General features: G+C 38.8%; 1 protein-coding gene across 11 annotated transcripts in view; it reads right to left on the reverse strand.

The window, feature by feature from the left end:
* The window catches only part of rap1gapb (RAP1 GTPase activating protein b), a 104,878-nt gene that overhangs the window by 25,496 nt on the left and 54,302 nt on the right, over positions 1 to 25,080 (reverse strand). For 3 of the 11 annotated variants that reach the window (XM_013910001.1, XM_013909997.1, XM_005729731.2), the window contains exons 2-3: positions 24,624 to 24,659; positions 3,033 to 3,126 (exon numbers count right to left, since the gene is read on the reverse strand). Coding sequence is in view for 4 of the 11 variants with exons in the window: in XM_013909994.1 (XP_013765448.1) it covers positions 3,033 to 3,126; positions 3,488 to 3,501 (108 nt within the window). In the remaining 7 variants the exon portion in view is untranslated. Of the gene's footprint in view, positions 1 to 3,032; positions 3,127 to 3,487; positions 3,578 to 9,852; positions 9,871 to 24,623; positions 24,660 to 25,080 lie in introns of those variants that run through there. The other 8 variants (XM_013909995.1, XM_013909996.1, XM_013909999.1 and 5 more) reach the window with 6 other exon arrangements.

A 25,080-nucleotide genomic window follows, 5' to 3' on the forward strand; every position in this document is an offset into this window, starting at 1 on the left:
GAGATGCATGTTACATATATAACATTTCATATGTAGCCCAGTTTCAGAGTAACTAGTTGTTTTTTTTATTTTACATCTCCTACTGTGAGGGAATTAAGATGCAAATAACGTGCAAGATGTAAAATTAATCTAAGAAGTGTAACGACTTGCAAATTATTTTTGCAAATCTCATAAACCATATCAATTGTTTAAACTGAAACCATTACTTTTTAAAGAAAAATACCAAGATCAGGCTCCCAATTTTAAATTCCTCAAAGTCAAAATGTAACGATTTTGAATATCATCTGCAGTGCACAATATCATTAAATAGAAGAGAATCTGGAAAAATCTCTGTGCAAAAGTGGAAAGGCTGAAAATCTATATTGGATGGAGATTTGCTTTCATTGCATTCTGTTTGTATTTAAACTTTAGTAAATGTAATGTCAGATTGAGCTTAAAAAACTGCAATGTTAGTCATAGAAACATGTCACTCCAACCAGTTGTCACTGCGAGCTCTTCATACATTAATGCCTGGCTGGAACCATCAGATTTCATGGTGCTGGTATTTAGTTGTACCAGTTTGTGATCTAGTCCCTACTTACTCCCCATGCCTTGACATGGATTTGAGATCAGAGTGATCAGAGTGAACCCAAATTCAGGATAACTAAAGTATACGATGTACAGAAAAAAAGAGCCTTTATTTTGCTGATTAATCACAAGTCTGGAACAAAGGAAACACACAGCAGCTCTAGAGAGAATACATGTCAGCAAGACAGCAAGCACAGATGATCTGACAAGATAAAAAGGGAGACAGATGTATTAATACACAGTGGGCTGGTTAGTGAATGTCCAAAAGGAGGATAACAAGACACAGGTGAAAGCAATCGCACACAGGCGAAGACAGTCAATTGGAGGGACGATTGGGAGGAAATAGAGAGGAAGCAAAACTAACACAGGACAGGAAAGAAAACAGATCTTCAAAGTAAAACTGCAAATAGCCAAAGGAGACTGAGAAAGACATTCATAATAACGCAACAAGATTTGCAATGAAACACAAAGAACCCAAGGCACAAACACAGAAATAAGACACGGGATGCACACTTGATACTACAACTAATAGATGAGGTGTGAAGTCAGTATCACAAGAACTACAATTCACAGTAATTAGAATAATAAATCCTGAGTGCACTCTCTGGCTGCTACTGTTTATTTCTAATGTGATAGATGCACATTAGAGCTCTGAAACTTTAAACTGGTTACATTTAAACATTAAAGTCACATAATAAAGGAGAGATGGAAATAGTTTTAGTTTGTTGCCAGATCAAATGAATTAATTTTATTGATTAAGCAGGTATTCTCGGTGTGTGCTCTGTATTATAAAAGCTGCAATTCCAGCAGCGTAAAACAAACTCAGCAACAGATTAGAATCAAGTAAACTATAAAAACATTCTTACACGTTCTGCATCAGCACCTGAATGCATGTATATTCCAGTGACAATGCAATCCATAGTTGTTGCTGCTGTAACTTTACAGCTGGACCTCATTTCTGATATTAGAGCAAAGCACAGCTTAATAACTTGCACATAGAAAATATATTTGCACAGCAAATCTTTGTTGCACTTAAAACATGCTGTGCATAAAAGAAACCGTGAAAACATGGTGCTTTCAGATGGTTTCCAAAAGCAGCATGAATCAAATTTCCGAACATAACCTGCTCAAGACCAGGTTATGTGTTCAGAAAATGGGAGCCCCTTTTCATACGCAAGGTAGACCAGCACACTTCAGTAAAAGTCCTTCAGTTTCTAAAAAGACACCATAGGCCTACAGGTACAAGTGATCTGCTTGTGTTGTCACTGCCTCAGGATGTTTTACTGACGTAAACCAATAAAGGGAGAAGTTTACCTTCTAATGTACACATTGTAAGAAAGGATATTTGAACACAATATTTTCCTAAATCTTGCAGTAGTTAATTGGCTCAACCTGAACAAAAAGTAACAGAAAAAAAGGAGATGGAACATAAAAGCAGTGGTCTCAGACAGGAGTCACACTCCTTTCTTCCATGTCAGGCTCTATCTTTTTTTTTTTTTCATTGTTATTCTTTCTTATCCAGTAAAATTGTATTCCGGAGCAGTAAACCGCACATCGAAAAGTGACAGAGGTCCTGACCAAGCGTCAGTACGTGAGAAAATGAGAGTGAGAATGTGCTTGTGTGAAATTTAATAAAAGCTGAATCACTAAGACTTCTGTAGCCGTACATACTTTTAAAAATTATTTTCAGTTTGGCCAAGCAGAAGTTGCAACAACCTATATGCGCCAATTATTTCAACTGCTGTCAAACTCTAAAACTGTTTCTTTGTCGGCTGCTGTCAGCTGTCACTGCGGTGTCTGACTGATGCAACCAGCTCCACCCCATTGATCTCTAGTTCCATCACAGCCAGCTGTCCAGTGGGTCCTTTCCATAAGATAAAGAAGTGTACTCGAAACCACATCCATAGAGCCTTACTCAGTCTAGCGTACAACTTCATGACGGAGTTTAATCACATTCATTCCCTGCAGTGCACACTATATCAAATGCACAATTACTTTAAATATATTCCAAATGAAAAAAAGGTCTTTGGAAAACATATAGCAGGATTAAATCATCATTTGTTTGCTCATCTCACTGAAACATTCAGACACACAGGGGGATCACTAGGAAACAGTAATGTCATTTTTCATGCCGACAGGTTGGTCTATATGACAATATCTTGACACGACCTTTTGACTTTTAATACCACCATACTCATAAGTGTGACAGTATTAATTAAAGAGATATTAATCAGGGCTCTAATTCTTATCCCAGTAAATGCTATTAATCAATCACGCATAGAAGGGGATGACACGTTATGCCACAATTACTAATGTTATCAATGGCACTGAGTTAACCGTAACTTTAAGTGGTAAAACCCTCAGTTTCACATTGTTCGTGTGGGATTCTTGGCACTGTGTCTGAATGCAAATGCAAACCTGATTAAAGAAAAGAGTAGCAGCAGCAGGTCAAAGCCTTGTATTACCTTTGAAAGTGAGGGGGAAAGAAATGGAGGGCGGGAGTGTGCTAGTGGGGGCTCTACTTCATCAGAGATACGACGGATCCTTCCATCTTGTTTCCTGTAAGTCAGAGAAGGTGGAGGGGGGTATGGGGACAGAGAAAGACAAAGAGGTTACTAGTAGCCATAAGTCAAGTTTCTAACTTAAGCAATAAGTGCATGGGAAAATGCCTGCAATGCAATTGACACTTCCTACCAAAGCTATTATTACACCACAGTGTAATCTTTTTTTGGAAGTATTTGAAACCCCCCATCCATTGTGTTTACTTATTGTGCTCACAAGCAAGGTTGAATCTGGTGAATGTATTCAGAGGCAAGACCTTGAATCAGAAGACATTAGGAGAACTACACAGAGGAAAATGTAAGTGTGGAAATGAGGTGAAACCTGATGAAAATAGATATGAAGCAGAGGAAGAAAGTACCCTTCAGCTTTCATCTGCTAACCCATTGCTTCTTCTCTGTTCTTCTCTACCCTTTTTCTTCTTTGTGTGATTGGAGTGAATTACCAGTCTGACCAGGATCCTGGTCACAGCATATTACTTCACACTTCGTCTCACACAACAGTCAGTTGCTAGAACTGGCAGCCCGTCTGTGCATGCATCCTGTTCGCAAACCTGCAGCAGAGGGCATTTCTAAACACTGCTTGGGAGCAAAAGAAACAAAGAACAATAGCACAATCTGATTCTTTGTGAGAATTCAGTGAGAAATGGTGGAGATGTGTGCACTCACTCTCACATATTTCCATCATTCTGCCATTTTGGCACACGCCACAGTGGTCTAATGCTACAATAAAAATGATTTACACAGTGCTCTTTCTTCCGAGACAAAATCTGTTATTAGTTACTGCAGCACCTTGCCTATGTTGTCTGAATCTATAAGTCTGAGTAAACAGAGCTGCACTTTTATGACAACAGACTGCTGACCTGGAGCTGAGGTTAGGAAATATATTTATAACATAGCACAAAAACAGTACTTTGTTCTTTGTTCTCTGATATCTGCTGAATTCAGGGAAATAACTGAAAGAGGATGCCTGATCCTTTTTTGCTGGATCCTCAGCTTCTTAGAACTGACATTCCTTTAGAGTGTGAACACTGATGTTACATCTTTCAGAAAATACAGCTCGAACACAATAAAACATGTCAAATGCCGCGTGGAGCAAAGAGTGATGTATCAAAATCTGCCGACAAAGAAATGGCTTACTGAGTTTAAAAAGTCAGAAATCTGCATAGGCTAAGGTGACATTTTTGCTCAACTATCCGTATATTAAAAGACACAAACACACACACAGACTTTGGAAGGTGTTTTTGTTTTACTTCAGAGAATATTCAATTATTTACTTTACATTCATGCCTTTGCTGAAGTTTCACTTAATATAAATGAAAGCGACCAAGCAGTGAACCTGGCTGCAGTTATGCTCTTGTCTCTCTAAATAAACTTGCATCTTATGCATGGGAGGTTTCCGTTATCAGTTAGCTGTCTCCATGCTAAATATGCACGAAGGTGACTTGAACCAGTAAACCAGGAACAAATAAAAAAAAAAACCAGCCAAACAAAAAGAAGTTGTGTGTGTGTCAGTTTCTACCATCACCAAAATGATTTATAAGGCAGATAATCAGCGTACATTTACTGATGGGGTAAATGAGGTAAGCTTGATTCAATGAGACTGGACTGCAGCATTCTATTAAAGCAAGCACATGTTAACAAATACCACAATCCTGACATGTGACATGATAACACTGCTGCTGTGAAGGCCTGAGGTTCACTGGTGAAGGGAACATTCACCAGGGATGTTCTGCATTCTCTATTCGTCATTTTGGTTAGACTCTCATTTCTGTGGATTTTGGCTAACAGAACGCTACAAATCGGTTTGTTCACATTGTATTGTTGAAAAAAATTACACAACAATTACAATACTTGGGGCTGTGGGGTTTTTTGGTGAACAGTTACCACCGCGCTATTCATTCATTCATTATTGCGATAATGTTCCTAATGTAGCATCTCAATGTGTTTTAGCGACCAGGATTTCCCCAGTTTCCTTTCAATTTGTTTGATCTTGTTCCATTTCACACACTTCTTTGACCGGGGAGCAGTACTGTTGCACTCTTGGTGCAGGAGCACCTGCATGGTTGTAGTGTACCAGGATGGACCACAGCTTGGTTAAAATCTTTCCACTGGTTCTTGGGTGCCATGGATGAACACTTCCATCTGGGAGATCTAACAGCAAGTGCTTTGTAAAGCAATCAGGCTACATTTGACAGACATGCCTGCATCGATTTTTCTGAATTAGAGTTGCAACGGTTGCTTGGTGTGCACAGTATTGGCATACACAGGTGCTTGTAAGGTGGTTGAGCAGACTGACAAAGAGGATTTGGTGCGAACGTTTCATCTGGAAGGCTTTAACCTTGCCCTTCTTGTCCTTCTTCAGTAGGATTCAGCACACAAAACCATAAAGAAGTGCAGCAATAATAACTGTGCTAAAGACTCACATTTTTGTTTGCATAGAGACGTTCACGCTAGAACCCATGCAGTAACGGAAGTTGAAGAAAGCATAGACTTGTCTTTGCCAATATGACTACTGATCTCATCAGACGTTTGTACTTGAGATGTTGGAGCTTCCTGGCTACTTCAAGAGACTCTGGGGCAAGAATGATGGCAAGTACTGCCAAAGCTAAGAACTTGAATCTTTGGGGAGCCAAAATGACTCAAGGCTGTTTCTAATTGAACACTAACGGTATGCATGAGCTGTATCATCTCTGCAAGGAAGGCTATATTATTCACATAGTTCTTCTACATCACATAGCATCTTCTACATGCATAATTTCTTTTAAACTCTGAAGGTGGCTACAGTGACTGAACTCATGACCTAGTCAATTAAAACATTAAAGATGTTAGGAGAAAGGGTAGAGACGGCTATCTCGTCTCATAACTCATGATCCTGCAGGGATTACATTACGGATATATTTGATACAGTTTTATAAATTAATTTAATGTGACCAAAAGTCCAAACCAGGTGACTTTCATTTACTTTTGTAGAAGACAGTTAGATGTGTTTAGTGATGACAACCCCATGGGAGAAGACACTGAGTCACAGAAAGACTAGAAAATCCAAGAAAACAAAACAAAACACAGGGACCACAAGAGGTAGAATAAACATATAGACTCACAAAAGACTGAAGGATACCTACAGAGAGCTGTAATTACACAGGTAGGGCAGAGAGGCAAGGGCACAGAAAGCAGGACTAAATGGCGGAACGAGAAACACAAATAAATGAGTACAATTGAAGCCACTAAATATTTCAAGGCCTCTGACAGTGGATTATGCAGAGTGTCAGACAGGCATTCAAGAGAAAATAGATGGCGATTCCTTTTTTATCAATTGAATGCCCGTTCAAGCAGTTTGCTTACAAACAAGTGTTATTTCTTAATATTAAATGCTACACAGCTTCTCTCATTCATTATATAAAATGGGCCACAGTTACACTAAATACTCTGCTATGTTTGAATGAGCTCTGGATGTAGAACAGGTCACGCCTTTGAACAGCAGCTGGCAGATGTGAGGGTCACTGTGTCATGGTGGTTGGGTGACTGGAACACAGGAAGCTCAACCCAAGAAACACCTATCTAGCTAGGTTAAACAGTGTGAGCTGCCCTGTCTATTGCCAAACAGCCAACCGATGATCCCAATTGAACGGTTTATTCTTTATCTAATTAATTATTTGCACACTCGTATTATTTAGACATATGTGCATACAAAGAAAAGGGGGGGAAAAGACAGAGAAAGAAGGTAAATCATGACTTATCACTTTCTCTCCTCTGCTGAGCAAAACACATTGCTCATACCAGTGTTAATAACAGATCCTTGATCATCTGTTTTTATGGGCTGAGCCCACAGTCACCACCACAAACATAAATTTGTCATAGTTTTTTCTTCTTGACAACACATTCATCTCATAGTTACACCTATTTCTCTGTGGCATACATGCTGTGCACAAAGCTTCTCTTTTTTTTCCTTTTTGAGGTTGAATTCTTGTTACAGCTGGAACTGTATAAAGGTGTGTGTCACCTAGCAACATCACCTAACCCCTGAATCACTCTAAGATGCTCCATTTAAAGAAAATAAGCCCAAAATCTAGGTTACACATGAAAGTTGGGAGAAATTAAAATAAATATGGGCACTATTATTAATAAAGATAGTCTTTTTTTTAAACAATTACCTCCAGTTATCCAAGTAAAACATATTCTTGATTTGCTGAATATTATATAGGACATGTATAAATGATAAATAATTATAAATAATTACCCAAATATGCCAGATATGCATTTTAATTTCAAATTTCTTTGGCTAACAGACTGTAAAAAGGAAGTTAAACAGCATGACAGAGCCACTTTAAGCTTTCATTTTTGACACACTGATAACACCTAATAATAACTGCAAAATGCTCAGTCTATGCAACACTACCGATGATACCATAGACAAACAGTGAATCTGCATAAGAACTGATACTGATCTTCAGGCCTTTTAATTTCTGGATTACAGTCTTATTCTAATTTTATTCTTCATTTCTGCTCCCAGAAGTTTCTAAAATGGACACAAAGCATTCTGAATCTAAATCCACCAATTAATCCTGTGTTTACCAGCAGCAGCCTCCACGGACTGCCAGGTCATGAGCTCTGATAAGCATTCCAGCTTCCTGTTCTCCAACCAAGGCGCAGGCTGTGCAGCACCTGCAAATGCCAATGAGCAGGACAACACTGAATGCTCTACAAACTGGATTTAAAATATTATTTTGAGTAGTTTGTGTTTACAGGGGTACTGTAGTCACAGAGAGCATGCAGGGTCATGGTCAGACAAACAGAGGAAAACGCATTTATTTAGTTTATCAAATTAACAGTAAAATGTACTGGCCACGTAAATATGATTTCTCTTCTCTAAAAGTCACATTTGGATCCAAGACTATGAAACCATACCAGCAAAACTAGATGGGTGCCAAACTTCACGCGAAGAAATAATACATAAATACAACACAAACACACATCTAAATCTTTAAGCAGCAAAATAATAACATCAATTTCACATTAATAGTTATTATAGCTCTGTTACAAACGCCCATATTCTCAAATAGCTACAGTTCTTTGCATACCCTCCGTTAAATGCAACTGATCTATTCATATAACGAGAAAAGCTGCAGTTGTAGTTAATGTTAGTTATTACAAAATTGTGAAATAAAATCAAACATTAACCTTTTGATTCACACCAAAATAATTGCAATGTGCTCTTTCGCTTGTGCTATAACCCTCTAAAGGGTTAATTAAAATTGGAAAGATTATTTTTCGTGTAATCTTGCTAACAAATAGGACAACAGGACAAATAAACATTATTTTACAGCTTGACACAAAAGTTAAAATATACTGACAATTTGTCATTTTCCGTTTATCAGTTGTCTAACAACTCTGCCTTCAGTCAGCCTAAGGTCAGGTCTACAAGCATGAAAAAGCAGAAAATGGTTATCTAAAACGTTCATCTGAAGGGTCATCTGGGAGGCTCATCAGCGATAACCATCTACAGTGGTTATCAAACAAACAGTAGAGACCCCAGGCTAAATACTGGCTGAACATGAATATTGCACATGTCCGGCTCAATGATGCATTGTTTTTTTTGGCAAACAAACGATAACCACGGGCACTGCAGGAGGAGTCAGATATCATCTGGTCGAGTGCTGCTATGGTAGAGTAACCTTGCCTATTAATAGTACAGTAAGTTTATCCATTAAAGCTTACCATAATGGGTTTAGGAGACAACTTATGCACAGCAAGGAGACCTCGGTGCATTTTAAATGAGATCACAAATGCTACCCAGTGCTTTGTGACTAATGCCTAAATGAGGTAGGATTAATGTATGCAACAAGAAGAAATCAAACTTTCAAACTTACCTAAAATAAGAGCATCATAAAGATCCACCCAGTTGTGTTTGGTCCAATTAATGAATTTAGGTCATATAGTTAAATGAAAACAAAAATCCAATCCAACTACATATGCAATTTGCACAGACAAATATAGTTATGCATTTCAAATGCAAATCTCCCAACAAAAAGCAATAAAACAAATAAACCACCACTAAATAAAGTCAGCACAAGAACAACAGCCCCATTATCTAAACCACAACATATTTATTTATCCCGCTTTGCTTCCACTAGTACCGGGTGTAAAGCAGTAACTGTGTTTTGCTAAAATGGTGATCAAAATCATCATCATCATGTCAGCTTTTCCCTTGATGTGTCACCACAAAACAGAGCCTGGAGTTGCTGCAAAATGAGTGAACTAGAGACTTTGCTTTGGCAAAGCACAAACTCTGCGGACACGCTGGCACATTTTCTGCTTGATAACTGTTGACATTACAGTCAAACAAAACTCAAATGAATGTGAGCGCTCAAACAACAGAATGCTATTTTCCAATTCATCGTCCTTGGAGCGGCTTCAGGTTTCACTCTTCAATAGCTCTGCAGATTAAATTCTTGCTCTTGGCTCGGGCTTCGGAGATTCATAAATACTGAACAAAAATAATATCAGGATCACGTTTTAGCTTTAAGAGTAATGTCCTGCTTGGCTGCATCCTTCCTTTTACCAACAACAACACAGACATGGACATGCACACACCCACATGCACACACGCGCAGCCTCAAAGAGACAAGTACACATAAACCCCTAAGCTTTGCAGGTCCACTTAGTAGAGAGCAACTAATCTAATCAAGTACAGCAGCTAATGCACAATGAAAGCAGAGTCATTTACTCGAGATGCCAGTCAGCCACTTCCTGGGTGGACTAGAGAGAAAGAGGGAAGGAGATAAAGAGAGCGAGAGAGAAAGTTCAACATTCAAAGTGGCATTTGATAAAGAGATCAATGCAGATCAGGATCAGACGGAAACACCTACACAAGAGTAAGACTGTTCTTTAGCTGTTTCTATTCTGTCATTCGCTTTCTTTCATCTGTCTATCTTGGGTTGAGTTTGGCTCAATTCATCTATCTTTCAGCAGTTCATCCTAACAGAGCCAGTGTGCTCCATCATCTCTTTCCATGCTTACCCGCCTGTAGTACTGGCTCACTTGCAGCTCAATCTCTCCTCAACAACTTGGTGTTCCTCTATGTATCGCTCTCTCCGTTTGTCTGACTCACTCTCTATCCTCCAACACCTGCTGTCGGAGATCAGCCTCTCTCCTGTCAGATGATGCTGAGAGCAGCCCTCCCTTATCCTCTCTCTCCGTCCTGCCCTCCCTGTTTTGCTCTCTCCCTCGCTTCCCATTCCTCACATGCATGCCAGCGTTTTCCTGTCTGGTTTTATTCCGCTGTTTCTTACTCTCCCTCCCTGCAAAGTATCCCCTTTGTTTTTCCGCCTTCCTCCCACTTTTTCTGATAATCTATGATCAAGATATGTCCATCCAAGTTTTGAGTGTTACTTTGCTTTGCATTTTCATTGCTTGTTAATAACAGATTCCATTAATTCAAAATGACCAAATGCTGCAGTCGGATGTTGGCTTGAAAGCAAGCTTCTATTTATTTATTTATTTTATAAAGAAAAGGGACATTACCTAATCTGAACCACAATATCAGATCTCTCTGTCCTATTATCTGCCTCACTCTGACAGCTTGTTTCAACATCATAAAACCCCTGCTGCACAAATTAGCCTAACCATTCCATTGTCCATTTGACACAACAGTGGCAGGCAGTTAGCTGAAAAGCTCTCCAATGTTGCAGATTTTGAAGCAGACTCACACATAATGGAGAAAATCACTGGCTCAGCCCACAGAGGAATAAGCGCAGGCACTGTTGGCTAATGCATTACTGAGTAATCACATTTTCCTTTTTGTTAGGAAGCTAGAGACATGTTACAAATCAAGGTACAAAATCTCACACGGATGTTTGAACGACTTGAGTTATTTTCTATCTATGTATTTCACAGGGTATAGTATACATAGTATGATATATATTGGCGAATTTTCATACTCAAATCATTACAAAACCTCTATCAATGAGGGACGAAAGACACAATTCTGGAAATAAACATTTCATCAGAGTTCATTCAGAATTTTTTTTTGTGACTGACAGTAACACTCCCCTCTACAATGATGAAATTTTACTCTAATTTAGACTGTCACAATGTCCTCTTTTTGTTATTGCCAAAGCGAGGTTTACACTATCACAACATCTGTGGGAATTTTCTGAATAAAAGCTTTCAAAATCATCTTTAAATTGAGCACATTACTGGGCTGACCACAGAGTCAAGCTCAGTCTGCAATCCCAGTATATCAGCTGACAGCAACTCAGCTTAATGCCAAACCACATCAGCTGCTGCCTCACTTGCTACCATTCTTTATGCCTTATTGGCAAACTTCACATAGACCTACATAGGTAAAAACTGCTTAAGCCTGACGACAGCTGCTGCTCTCTGCACGTCATGCTGTAACCCAAGACCAAACGAACTCCACCTTCCATATTGTGTCGGACTTAATCTGCTTTGTTCTTTGCTGGAGTCTTGTTCCTGTTCTCCATGTCCCAAAGCAAGGTCATAGAACCAAATACACCAAGTCTTCTTCTGACCAAAGTGTATTTGTCTCTTTTGGAAATTAATTATACTCAAAATGCTAATATAGAGCGGTGAAGTAAGAGTCAATCTTTATTAAACTATGACGCTTATTATCAATACAACTAAAACATAAACAACATAACAGAACTGACTTTCCCCCTCCCCTAGTCGTCTAGTTTTCAGGTTTTTCCTTTCCTTGTGTCCTCCTGCCCTCATCCTGTACTTTCCTCCTGTCTATAAGACAGTAAAGGACAACACTATGGCTACCGCACACAGTCACAAAAACTTCTATAAAAGGCATTCACTAGATTTCATATAGTTTCCCAGCTTCTCATGTCCACCTCTCCGCACCAAATATAGAATAGTAGAAGAGAAGTGTTCGTGCTTTCAGATTTTAGAAAATAAGTTATTATTCAAAATGAATCACAGAAATTCTTTTGGGAGAGGGGGTTGTGACTCAGCTTTCTAACACTCAGTGCTATTTATACAAGACTATCCCACACATACAGCAGTTAGGAAGGTCTGATAAATGATCGACTATTTTAAAGAGAAATAAAGAAGGCTCTACTTTTAGAAAACATCACTGTCTAACTGCCAGGCTACAAGTATTACAAAAGCTGCAAGAGGATGTGACTCAAGGCTTTTGATGCTAGTTCACACCTACCACACCCATGAGAATATAATGTTCCGGGTAGCACATACACACTTACACAAGCCAGGGTGAAACAATGAAATGAACACAAAAACTCAGTTTTCATTTATTGCCCAGGAGATACTGTTACACTAGATTACCGATATTCTGCTTCTGTAGCAGATAAAGCTGTGCTACCAGCCACCAAGGAAAGATTCCCCAGGGTTTGCAGGAATCACCAAGACATAGTTGAGCCCCAACAGGTAGAGCAGAGAGGCAGCATGAAGCATGCAGGTTAAGTACAATCAACACCTTTCTGCCTGTGAAAGCCTCTGAGCTGCCAGCGGGGTGGAGCTGGAGATGAAAGAGGATCTATGCTTACATGGGCACAACAAATGGAAGTCAGGCTAGAAGCAGGTTGACTATACACATTATGACTACTTTTTTCTGCCCCTCAGAGTTAGTTTATGGGAATTCAGCGGTGTTAAGTTAACCAATACAATTTGCAATTATGGGAGCAACTATATGTGGTTCATGCTGACTCTCCCCCCCCCCCCAGTTCCCCTCTATGTATTTCTCACTGTGACTCTGTGTCTGCACTCAGTGCCCTCCTGAGGCAGCCTGACTAAATTTAACATTTACACACCACACACTGCACAGAGTATTCAGCATTTAAAGCACTGCTAACGTTTTAATTTAAAAGATTGTTTTTCCCCCTTTTGACATAACATATATACTAGCAGACAATAAGATATACTTGACTTCCTCCCTTAAAATGTTATGCAGCCACGTCAGTGTTATTTGGAGCTATCCTCCCTCCATCAGCCTGCAGTTTTGAATTCTCCAGCACCTCTCATGTACAAACTTTACTGACCTATTGAGTATAGCTGAAATATTTTTAAAAGTACCTTCTGATGAATTGTGGCTTTAAAAGTTCAAAAATCAAACATAGTTTCTGATGTCTTAAGACTGATCTCAGTTCTACCAGGGGTTTAGAACTCTGTAACCAGCACAAATATAATGTATGAGGCAGAGCCGTCAGCTTTCACGCCCCTCTTCTGCTGTGGAACCAGCTCCTAGTTTGGATTCAGGGACAGACACCATTGATGCTACTGAGATTAGGCTGAAAACTTTTCCTTTCCTTACTTAGAATGCAATAGGCCTAGGCTGCTAGGGGTTTCCCATGATGCACTTCTTCTTCACTCGCCTCTATTCTCTCTCTATGTCTTTATACACCCCTTTTAACCACAATTAACCATTATTATTGATTTCTAGCTCTCTTCCACAGTGTGTCTTTTCTCCCTCCCCTTACATCACAATGACAGCAGATGGCCATCCCTCCCTGAGCCTGGTTCTGTTGGAAATTTCTTCCTGTTAAAAAGGGGGATTTCCTCCCCACTGTTGCCAAGTGCTTGCTTATTTGGAGTTGTCTGATTATTAGGCTTTTCTCAGTATTTTGAATATAAAGCACCTTGAGGTGACTGTTGTTGTGATTTGGTGCCATATAGATAAAAATGAATTGAATAGTATCACATAATTATCATTAGTAGCATTAGGGTGCAGGACGTGCCTTTGAACTTTTTTTTCTTTGTAAGGTTGGAAAAGGAAGCAGTCCTTTCACAATAACAGTGTTGTCAGCACTCCCAGAACCCCACTGGCTCCCATAATTACTTAGATATTGTGTGCCCACCTCTATTGATTTTGGCAGTCATAATCTGGACTCAAACTGAGTGTGAAATCACATGACCATGGTGCGGCAGATACCATATGGTTGACAGATTACAGCTCATCCACAGCTTACAATACTGTAAGTCTCTGTTTTTCTGAATTTTATGAAGGTCTTTAGATTTAAATGAATTTTTGTATATCCACAAAATTAAACTTTTACATTCAGTTTAGGCAAAAGTGGTTTTAAAATATTGTAATTTGTCCCTAAATAATACCATAGCCATGTATGGCTCATGTTAGTATTTTCTTCTATTTCCTCTAGGATTTTTGACAGTGATTTCGATTTCGATGTGTTTATTCATCTAATTTTCCTCTACCTGCAACTTATCACAAGTTTGCAAAGAGCTTTTACCAATGACACTTCCTTTTTAAATGTGTCAGGGATGTTTGGCTCACATGTAGAAAGCAATGAATACAGATGTTAGCAACAAAACCCATATCCTAAGTGGATGTTCCCAGATGTAACCCCAACAGCAAAATAAGGAGAAAATAAGTCATCAATGCAGGATGTTTCATTTAGTTTCTTTAAAAATTTCAAATAACTTTGTCTCATCAGCCTTAACAGCTGAAACTGTTTAACGCAAATACACTTTTTTCACTTTTTTGTTAACTCAATAAAAGAAAACTGACATTTTTATAGTGACAGACTAAGTAACAAAACCTGAAAACCAAGTGATTAGCTGGACAAAATGAAAAAAGAAAAATGTTTAATTAATTTAACACCATCAGCCTTTTCTTTTTTTTAACATTTAATTACACTTACACGTTTTAGCTACACATATTCAACTGCTTATTAATGCGCATGAGACTCATTGCATGCACTTAGGCATGCAGATATAGGGAGGAGGACTTGCAGAAGTTCAAACTGACCATCGGAATGGGGAAGAAAGATGATTTAAGTGAATTTGAATTTTGCCATTGTTGTTGTGCTAGCTTGAGAACTTCTGCAACTGCAGACTGAGACTAGGTTCCAAGCAACCTTGTCTCATTTCCAAAAAATAATCAGTTACCGGCAGTTCTATGGGTGAAAATGCCTCGCTGATGTCAGAGTTTAGGGCAGAATGGCCAGACTGCTTTAGGGAGGCAAAAGTAATTCAAATAACTCGTTACAACCAAGATATGCAAAAGAGGAGTTCTGAATCTTGAAGCAAATGGGTTACAGCAGCAGAGGCCTCTTGTAGCCTATACACACACTGGGTGGCACTCCTGTCAGCTAAGAACAGGAAACTGAGTCTGCAGTCCACATGGATTCACCAAAACTTGATAAAAGAGACTGGAAAAAGGTTGCTTGATCTGATGAGTCTTGGGACACTTTGGGCCTCTTACTGATCATCGTTTAAATGCTGGGACTGACCTGAGTATTATTGTGGACTCTTTTTATGACAACACCATCTTCTGATGGGTACTTCCAGCAGAATACAGTAACACACCATTAGGGCTGGGCCATATCATACCGTTTACGGTAATACTGGTATAATGTCGGGCAATGATAAGAAAATGAAATATCGCGATAGAACATGGGTAAAACGCACGTGCGCAGTGTTTTCATACGCACATGGAGGAAAAAGTGTGCCGGTGATGGAGAATGAGAAGGGCGAACGCGGATCGTTGAATGAAACGGATGAACCAGAATTGGTTTGTAAAAATGCTGCAACTTCAGTGGTGTGGAACTGGTTTAGCTTTCGTCCGTCAGATACACAACAAAACACTATTTTTCATAGCGCATGCTAGCGGGGTTGTCGTTATTACCGTGTTTTTTGGAAAATACGGCACACTTAAAATCAATCCTTTGATTTTTCTGAAAATCGACAGTGCTCCTTATAATCCCGTGTGCCTGTTTGGGTTTACTGACCTCGAAACGACTTTATGTGGTACACGGTGGTCGAAAATCTGTCAAATGTTTTAGTACGACTTTGCTAAGCTACAAACCCGCACCGCTTGATGGATTGTCGGAGCATTACGGCTATCGTAGGCAGGAGCCTCGCGGAGTGATACATACTGTGCTTCAACATAATATTACCGTATTGTGTGTGTATAACCTCTTTTTAACTTTTGTGGATATTATACATGTTATGCTGAGGATATGTCAGCCAATTTCCACTGGAAATGTCTTTTGGTTAAACTGTCAGCAAGGAATTTGCATTTGCACTGTTACATTTTTATATAACTTTAATGCACATAATAAACAGCTGCTTGTTTAAGTGAAAATACATTGATGGGTTTTTTTTGCACTAATAAAGTTGTGGAGTTGTAAAGTATTTTGTCTAGTGTCAATTGTATCGTCAGTTATATCTAGGGATGGGTACCGGTGTCCAGTGCCATGATGGCACCGGTTCTGACATAAACGGTAGTAACCAGACCGAAAAGCAGCGCACATTTCGGTGCTTTATTTCGGTGCTTTTTTTTCCTGAGCTGTGATACACTTCTAGCCAATCATTTTACGTTTCCGAGGATAGTAGGCGGGCCCAGGTACGTACGTTCTTTTAGAGCAGAGCTACAGATTAAAAATGCCCAAGGCGAAGCGGTCAAAAGTCTGGCTGTACTTCACAGCAAAATATGCAAACTCAGCAGCCTGCAACAAGTGCTTTAAGCTGATACTGTGATACTGTCAAAGGAGGTAACACCTCAAATCCGATGAAACATGCATAGCGTTTTTTTTTAAAAAGCCAAGAAATGCGCTGTATTTGATAGCTTGCTGCGAGACCTCACACCGAGCGCATCTACTGCGGGTGTGGTGCCTGTTATCAGACCCGGAGTTAGCAACATCCCCAAAAACCTGAAGAGGAGAGTCCTGGCCCCTAGCCCTGCCAGTGTAGCAGAAATGATGACGGATGATGATGCAGCAGCAGCCGTTCTTCTCTGCGTGAGTAGCTTAATGTTGTTCGTAGGCTAACCACGTTATTACATTAATGCATGTAAGGTGAACTAGCAAACATCATCATAGCTACATGCGGCTGTCTTCTTGTTTGATGGCAGATACTCCCTTCACCCTGGCAAAAAAGGTTAAAATGACCAAAGAAAAAGAGGGAAACAGTTAAACATGAGAGGTTTTTGGATAAAGTTTGTGTTTTTTCCATTGTTTAAGCACTGCTTCCAGCCAAGAGTGATACCATATATGCCCCATAGCTGCAGAAAAGGCTAACATTGTTATCTTTTTACAAAAAAACAGCTGAACATGAGAGGTTTTTGGACCAATTTTGTGTTCTCCATTCTTTAAGCACCGGTTTGAGCACCGGCACCGTTTCAAAAGTACCGATTTGGCACCGGTATCGGATAAAACCTAAACGATACCCATCCCTAGTTATATTGTTATCGCAAATTTTCAAATGTATATCGTGATAAATATTTTTGCTCATATCGCCCTGCTCTACACACCATGTCACAAAGCTCAAATTGCATCAAACTGTTTTTTCAAACATTGAGGTAACTGTATTGAAACATTATCCACAGTAACCAGATCTCAAAACTTTGGCATGTGGCTAAGGCGAGGTTCACATCATGGTTAAGCAGCCAACAAATGTGCAACAACTGCATGATTCTATCACATCAATATGGTCCAAATTCTCTGAGGCTTGCTTCAAGCTCTTTCTTTGATTCTATGATGCAAAGAATTAAGGCAGTGCTGAAGGCAAGAGGGGCTCAATTTTAGCAAGGTGTACCTAATAAAGTGTACCTAGTAAGATTGTAAACTTACACAACTACAAATAAAGTTTTAAAATCAATACCTTACACTTTCAGGGCCCTAATCATGAAGGAACAGAATCATAAGTGGATTGAAACAAACACCACTCCTAAGTTTCTGAGTGTCTCTGTGACTAATTGGGTGATTAGAGCTATTGGGATTTTATTGGCTTTTCCCTGTGGCACAAAAGGGCACAAAAAAACCAAAAACTAAACAACATAGTTAACTTCAAAAAGAGAAGGAAATGATACTTAAAGGATATGATGTGAAAAGAAAGAATATGAAGGAAACTGATGTACCACATAATAAAATGGTGATTCAGGCACACAAAATCAAGGTAGCACATGATAATTAGAAGTTGTTAAATTTACATGCATAATAAAAGTACGGAAGATGAAAAAAAAAAAAAAACTCAGACCAATTATCACTACTGACGACATCAAGTGATTATGAGTCATTCTAGAAATCTCATCACCAAACGACATTGTCTTCCCCATTTTACAGACAAAAGAAAGTGTCACGCTTCATCTCCAGTGACAACCTGGGATTTGGAAATTAGCTTAGAAATATGTGACACTAATTGCATATACGTCATTGGATAAGTGTGAGGACTGATTTGATAGTGTCATTTAGAAACAATGCACATAACTGTCACAAAGCAAACCACTGATGCATACACTAGTCAAACAGTTATACTGTTGGTATGATGCATAATTTCCTCCATCGTCATCATCGTCATTCAGCTTTTCTTTCTTTCATCCTGCTCACAGAGATATATGCAGGGGCTAATTGATACGTCTCCTGATGTGAGATGTAATAGAGCTTGATTACATGGAGTTGACCTTCTGATAATTTGAAATGACTACAACATCAGGCACCATTACCCCCTCAATAAGCTCAAGCTTTTCAATTAATTAAATAAAAATGTCTTTATATTGAGACAACAGGGAAGAACGTGAACAAGATGTTTTTGTAATGTTATAAGAGATTTAAAGAGTAGATATTACGCTCAACTCTAAACATTACATTATTGTAATCTCCTTGAGAAGCTTTACCCAGTTTACCCGGTCCTTTGTGCGAGCCTTCAGTCTAACAAAAACAATTTTATTCTCTTCTGTGCTACAAGAAAATTATTTGAATAGTGAGAAGGTGGGCAGTACTTTAAAAAGATCCTAACATACAAAGTCATCATTTACCATCCACAGCTGCATGCTAGTATCTAATTAACTGAAGAGGCGTCCTAAATACAATAAATAAGGCAACCCCCATCTGGTACCATCGCACTGCTGCTTTCTGACTCTGGCCTCAGAACAACCTCAATAAGTTGACCAGATTCCAAACACACTGACTTGTAATGATTTTATCTGTGAACTTACTTTGGAATAGACACACAGGGTTGCAGGAGAGGTCTCTTTTTTGGTTTGGATACCAGTCAAAATGACACATAGTCAGCCCATAAACAAACAAAAACAAAAGTCAATACCACTTCTTTTGACCCATGATAAAATAGAGCTGTCTGATTTCTGTAAAAAACAACAAAAACTGTCTAAACAAGTGCTGTGTCACCACTCAAAATGATACAAAAAAGCTTGTGAAAGGATTTTGTTCTGTTCTCACTGAAAGCCTCTAGAGATAATTAACATTAGTCATACTAATTGTATTATGCAAGATATGAATAATAAGATAAGAGGTTCTTATAAAACAAAAGCATATTTGGAGAGGCTGTTTTGGAGTGTGATTTTTTTTTCTGTTTTAAGCTCGAAACATTTAAATTGAATTTTACATTTATTTTCTATCTTCGAGGCATCCTTTAATCTCTTTTTCCATAACTGGAAAATCCTAATTGACAGTACAGGTAAAGATGAGTTAAGTATAGGTAATCAACAAACCACTGTAAATAAAACTAAGTGCACACAGACTGTGAACACAACTTCAGTTTTGTTACATTAGATTTGTGCAAACCTACATGAGGCTTGTGTTATGCTATGCTGGTAGAAGCACTCTCCAAAGTTAATATTATATTTTCATGGTGTCAGAAAAGTAAGGAATTGATAAATTACAGTAGAAGCACTGATAGTTTTTTACTGAGATAGTTGAGTTCAATGTAGAAAGAGCTGATCACTTACTTGACATATAAGAGTAGCCTTTGGGCAGAACTGACCCTCTATAGGGCGAAAAACAAGACAGGCAATAGTATGAATGGGGCAGAGTGCTGAAGCTCAAGATGAAGGGAACAAAGGTTAGAGGAGAGTGACACCAGCTACGCAGAGCAACTGATATTCAAACCAAGTGATGATCTGGTCAAATTGGTGCTAGGAGACAACCAATGAGCTTTCAGAGTGCACTAGCATAATTTAGAGCAAAAAAGGAACGCAAGAGAACAAATAACCTTGTGCATGTCATATTATATATATATAAATACTGTAGGAGGTTGTAAATGTTTAATGCTACGATATGAACTTGCCCTAGAATAACTGGTGAGTTAAACTCTGTACCAACAGATACAGGACTGTCCAATTCATTGAGTACCAAAATGAACTCATTTTGATGCAGTTGCCTTTTCACCCGTTATATCTGAATTCAAATAAACATCTGTGGGATACCAAGGCAACACAGGAAGAAATAAAGGGTATGACACAATATTAGGAAAGTTCTTTTTACAGCTTCTTTATGTTGCATTTATGCTTTTAGGTTTATGACTCCTGACAGGAGTTCCAATGTGGAAAATATAAAAGGTTCAACAAGTTTGTTTTTCCATTTGACAGTCGCTGAGCTGCAATTGGCTACGCTCTCCTCCTGTTTGCTTTCTCCCCATGACACTGACCACCATATTAGGATGAATACTGGCCATTAACAGCAATCTGAAGTGGCACGGATACCCAATTAGAGGCCTCTTCGCCTCACTCTTTTTCATCTTTTAACACTGAAGAGCACTTCATTACCACTCATCTCCTAGTGTCAGTCAAAGGCTTGATTAGGCTCATAGCAGTTGTACTGTTCAGATTAGATGGCTACAAGGCAACAGCTGTGCACACACACAATATAAATATATCCCACGATCCCAAAATAAAAGCCCCTTCAGGTGTGTCCTGTACCAAATGAGTTAACTAGTAGTGATTTTAATTTATAATGACAAATATAGATGCAGTATAAAAGAAGTACTATTTTTCCAGTGTATCTTCAGTATCACAGTCTGCATACATCACTCCTACATTATTCCAGTGCTTTCCCTCATTAGTGGAAAACTGAGTTGTTAAGAATGAAAATATGGCCACTTTCAGATTGACAATTTCTTGCAGAAATGCCATGGCATGGCCTGCTTATTGCAGCACAACAGGATCTTTAGACTGAGGAAGATAAGCACCACCATTATTCAGAGCAATCAAGTTAATGAGTGTTTAATTGGGAACTGTGCTGTGAGCAGTTTAGCAGTAACATAAGTGTTTTCTCACTTTTCACAAAGTGAACCTCTTTGTCCAAGTGATTCAGGGCTCAACACGAGCTGAAAGTGCATTCTAGAGTAAGGTGACGGAGATACTGGTGCTCGTTAAGAGTGACAGAAAAGTGCGGGCACTGCGTGTTTGTCCACCGTCACACTCACTCACACCGACAGTACTCCTGGCTGGTTGAGAATAATGTGATGGATTTGAGGCAGTGGCACATGGCAGGGAATCCAAGAAACCCAGTTTTAATGACACACACTTGGAGCTCATATCGTAAATCTTCCCGACATGGTCCTGTGCCTCTTACAATAGCTGTGGGACAGGCTAGATAACAGAGGTGGAGAGATGCAATTAGTCACACACTAACAATCAAAAGTTTGGAAATATGCATGTATTGAAAAACAGATATAGTTTTAATTAAAATAAATTAAATTGATTGGGAATGTTGAATATGATAATTAATGATTAATGGAGTCAAATATGAGGCATTAACCTCCGTAAGGTTAATGGAATAACTGTGAGCATACAGAGGCTAAGCCTCATTGGCCATCACCTCTGTTTTCGATCGTGGCTGAAGAGTTCGGAGTTCGCCTTGTAATCGGAAGGTTGCCAGTTCGAGCCCCGGCTTGGACAGTCTTGGTCGTTGTGTCCTTGGGCGAGACACTTCACCTGTTGCCTACTGGTGGTGGTCAGAGGGCCCAGTGGCGCCAGTGTCCAGCAGCCTCGCCACTGTCAGTGCGCCCCAGGGTGGCTGTGGCTACAATGTAGCTTGCCATCACCAGTGTGTGAATGTATGTGATGTGTAAAGCGCTTTAGGGACTAGTAAAGCGCTATACAAATACAGGCCATTTACCATTTCTGATTGACACATTGTGTTACCTGTTCCAGGTGTGTCAGTTTAAACATGATTGATCATTCGAAAGAAAAAAAAAACATTCACAATTGAACAAGGCTAACAACTGTCATGCTTATTTTAGATACAATACAACAGCGGTCCCCAACCCCCGGGCCACCGACCGGTCCATGAGTTGTTTGGTACCAGGCCGCGAGAGTTAAGGCTCGGATGTGACATTTATGGTTTTTGGGGTTTTTATCCTTAACTTGGTTTCCCTGAGTCTTTTCCCATGTGTTATGAATGTGTTATGAATAAATTTTCTATATATTTTCATGTACTTTATATTTGTTTTGTAGTTGTGTGTCTTATTTTGAAAGAAATATTTACACGTTACCATAGCTACCAGAGTATTAAGGGGGATAGAGGAGGATTTTACTCTCAATGTTGTTGGCACATTTCAGGAGGACGCTGCTAATAATGTTACACAATTACACAGTGAATTCACATTTATTATTATATTTACAAAATGTCACAGTTTTTCTCTTGGTCGTATCATTTTATTTGTTGTATTTATCTGTGAAAGGCCAGTCTGTGAAAATATTGTCTGATATTACACCGGTCCGTGGCGCAAAAAAGGTTGGGGACCGCTGCAATACAATCCAAACAACATTATTCCATCAGTGAAACTGATAGTGGGCCTTTAGATCAAAGCAAAGAACTCTAAATTAAAAAAAACTTGATGCTAAACGTGGAAGATAAAATAAAAACGTGATTGCTTTTTGATGGTAAAGTGGGACATTTATGCAGAATAAACATGATCTAAGTTGATCTTTCCATTTTGCAACAGCATGACAAAAGCAGTTCCAGACTATGTAAGCGCTATTCAGACAAGATGTAGCCAGCTGGTTATCTGCTACAGGATATTAACCCTATTGACCTACTGTGTTAGCAAGTTAAATGTGTGTTTCCTATCAAAACAATCCAAATTGCTCAAACTACTTTCTAATCTAAAACTAATTTCTGCAGATTACAAAAATAAATTCACCCCAGAATGCTGAAGATCTAAAATGCTGCGCTGCAAATGAATTAAACTGTATTAAGCCTTTAATAAGTAAGCCTTGCACTTGCAATACGTTTTTTAACTGATTTAACTGATCAAAATGTAGAATTTCCTCAGTGACTGCAAACTTTTAGGTGGTTGTTCAGATTTTTCCAAGTATGCAGAGCTGTTAGAACAAAATGTAATGGACAAATAAACTCCTCAAGAAATCCCTCTTTGTGCCCCAAATTATTTGATAGTAAATATCTTGCTGATATCTTGCTTTTTCCCCCCACTTTCTAATCTAAATGCAGCCTGAGACTGATGGAATACACAATTGGCATAATGACTCAGTGATTACAATCACAAAGCAGTGCTGTGGATAACTAGTACCTGCATAGCCCTGCCCCGAGGCACCATTAGCATCTGCTTCAGACCTGTTTGCAACCGAGAGAAATTGAAATCCTCATAATGAGATTCAGCGGGTGTGCGAGGGTGTATTCTCCTCCAATGAGCTTGAATTATCCATGCACCTTCAATTTCCTCCTTTCAGTATTTCATCTATTGTCCTTTCCAAACTCACTATGACTCAATTTCTGTCTAATTCTAAAGGCCTATTTGATGTACAAAAACAAACCAAGGCATTTTTTTTGCAAATTCCCCCTGAAGAAAAAACAAAGAAAATAAAAATAAAAATGCTATTTTCATGTGCCACATACACATTAAGAAAATCTAAATAGCATTTAGCCTAATTACAAAAAACAAATGATATTGTAAACATGTAAATGATTATTGTATAGTAAACAGTTTGTGATACTGACCTTTGTTTCCTTGGTTTAATGTTTTATGAAACTGTAAAACATTTACATACGAACTTGCATATAAACATAAATTAATCTCAATCCAGCAGAGAAACCTGGAAAGATATACTTGTGTAAAAGTGGTATTATTAATTGTTCTGAGAACTCTCAATGGCTGAGATCTCAGAGGCATGTGCTCTACATGGCCAGCTGGTATTACACACATTTTTATGCTTCCTGTCTCCTTCCATCTGTTCTTGCCCCTGTATTTCCAGCCGCACATTCCCTGTACGTGCTGTGAGACTACCTGCCAAGTATGGAACATTACAAGCTCCTCTTTGATCATATACAGATGTCCAGAGTCATCAGAGCAAACAGAGTTTTCCAGTGACAATAAAATTACAAGCATATCTGTGACTTTTATAGCTAGAGAGGAAAGCAGCCTTATTAGCCATTACCATCTTTTACTGAGATCATCACTTTAATATTCTGAAATTATCAAAGTGGATAAAGGTACGTTTGTGGGGTTTTTGTTTTTTTCATGTATCTTTTACATTCAAATTTTTATTGCTGCAGCATAATTGTGTTGGCCATGAAAAACTACTGCATACAGAACAGATCTATTCATGTTTAATTCTCTACTGAGACAACTGATGCTTCATATGCATTAACATTTTTGGTTGGCCGTGCTGAATGGGAAGAGAGTCGTAAAGCCTTAATCTCCTAAGGTGCTGTAAATGCAACATTGTGAAGTGGAGTGCATGGGACCAATGAAGTGTGAAACTAAATTTTCTTTGCTTTTCATAAGGAGGGGACTTACCATAAACTTCTGGTCCTGGAAAAGGTCTTATCAACTCTAGAAAGAAACAAAGTGACAATATGTTACTTGATAATGATCCTTGATTTTCCTATGAATAAAAAAGTTTGCAAATGTAAACATGGCTATTGCACCTTGCTCTTTACTCAGATGTATTGCACTGCCCCCGTGTGGATATTTTTTGGCCACTTGTAAACACAGACTTATCAAATTGTTTATTTGTACATGGAGAATATCAGAGCTTTTCTTAACTGTACTGATTCCTCTTTAATTTCCTTTTTACTCTCTATGAATTTTGTTCCAGAGCACTTTTTCTCTACATGTTTTTTCTTTTTTGCGAAATTATTGATCATCTATCTATCAATCAATTAGGGCTGCCACAAACATATTTTGATAGTCGACTAGTCACCGATTATTTTTGCGATTAGTCGACTAATCAGATCATCATCCATTGGACGTA

The sequence above is a fragment of the Pundamilia nyererei genome, unplaced genomic scaffold, assembly GCF_000239375.1.
Source record: "Pundamilia nyererei isolate P.nyererei 1_Seehausen unplaced genomic scaffold, PunNye1.0 scaffold00034, whole genome shotgun sequence".
Lineage (NCBI taxonomy): Eukaryota > Metazoa > Chordata > Actinopteri > Cichliformes > Cichlidae > Pundamilia > Pundamilia nyererei.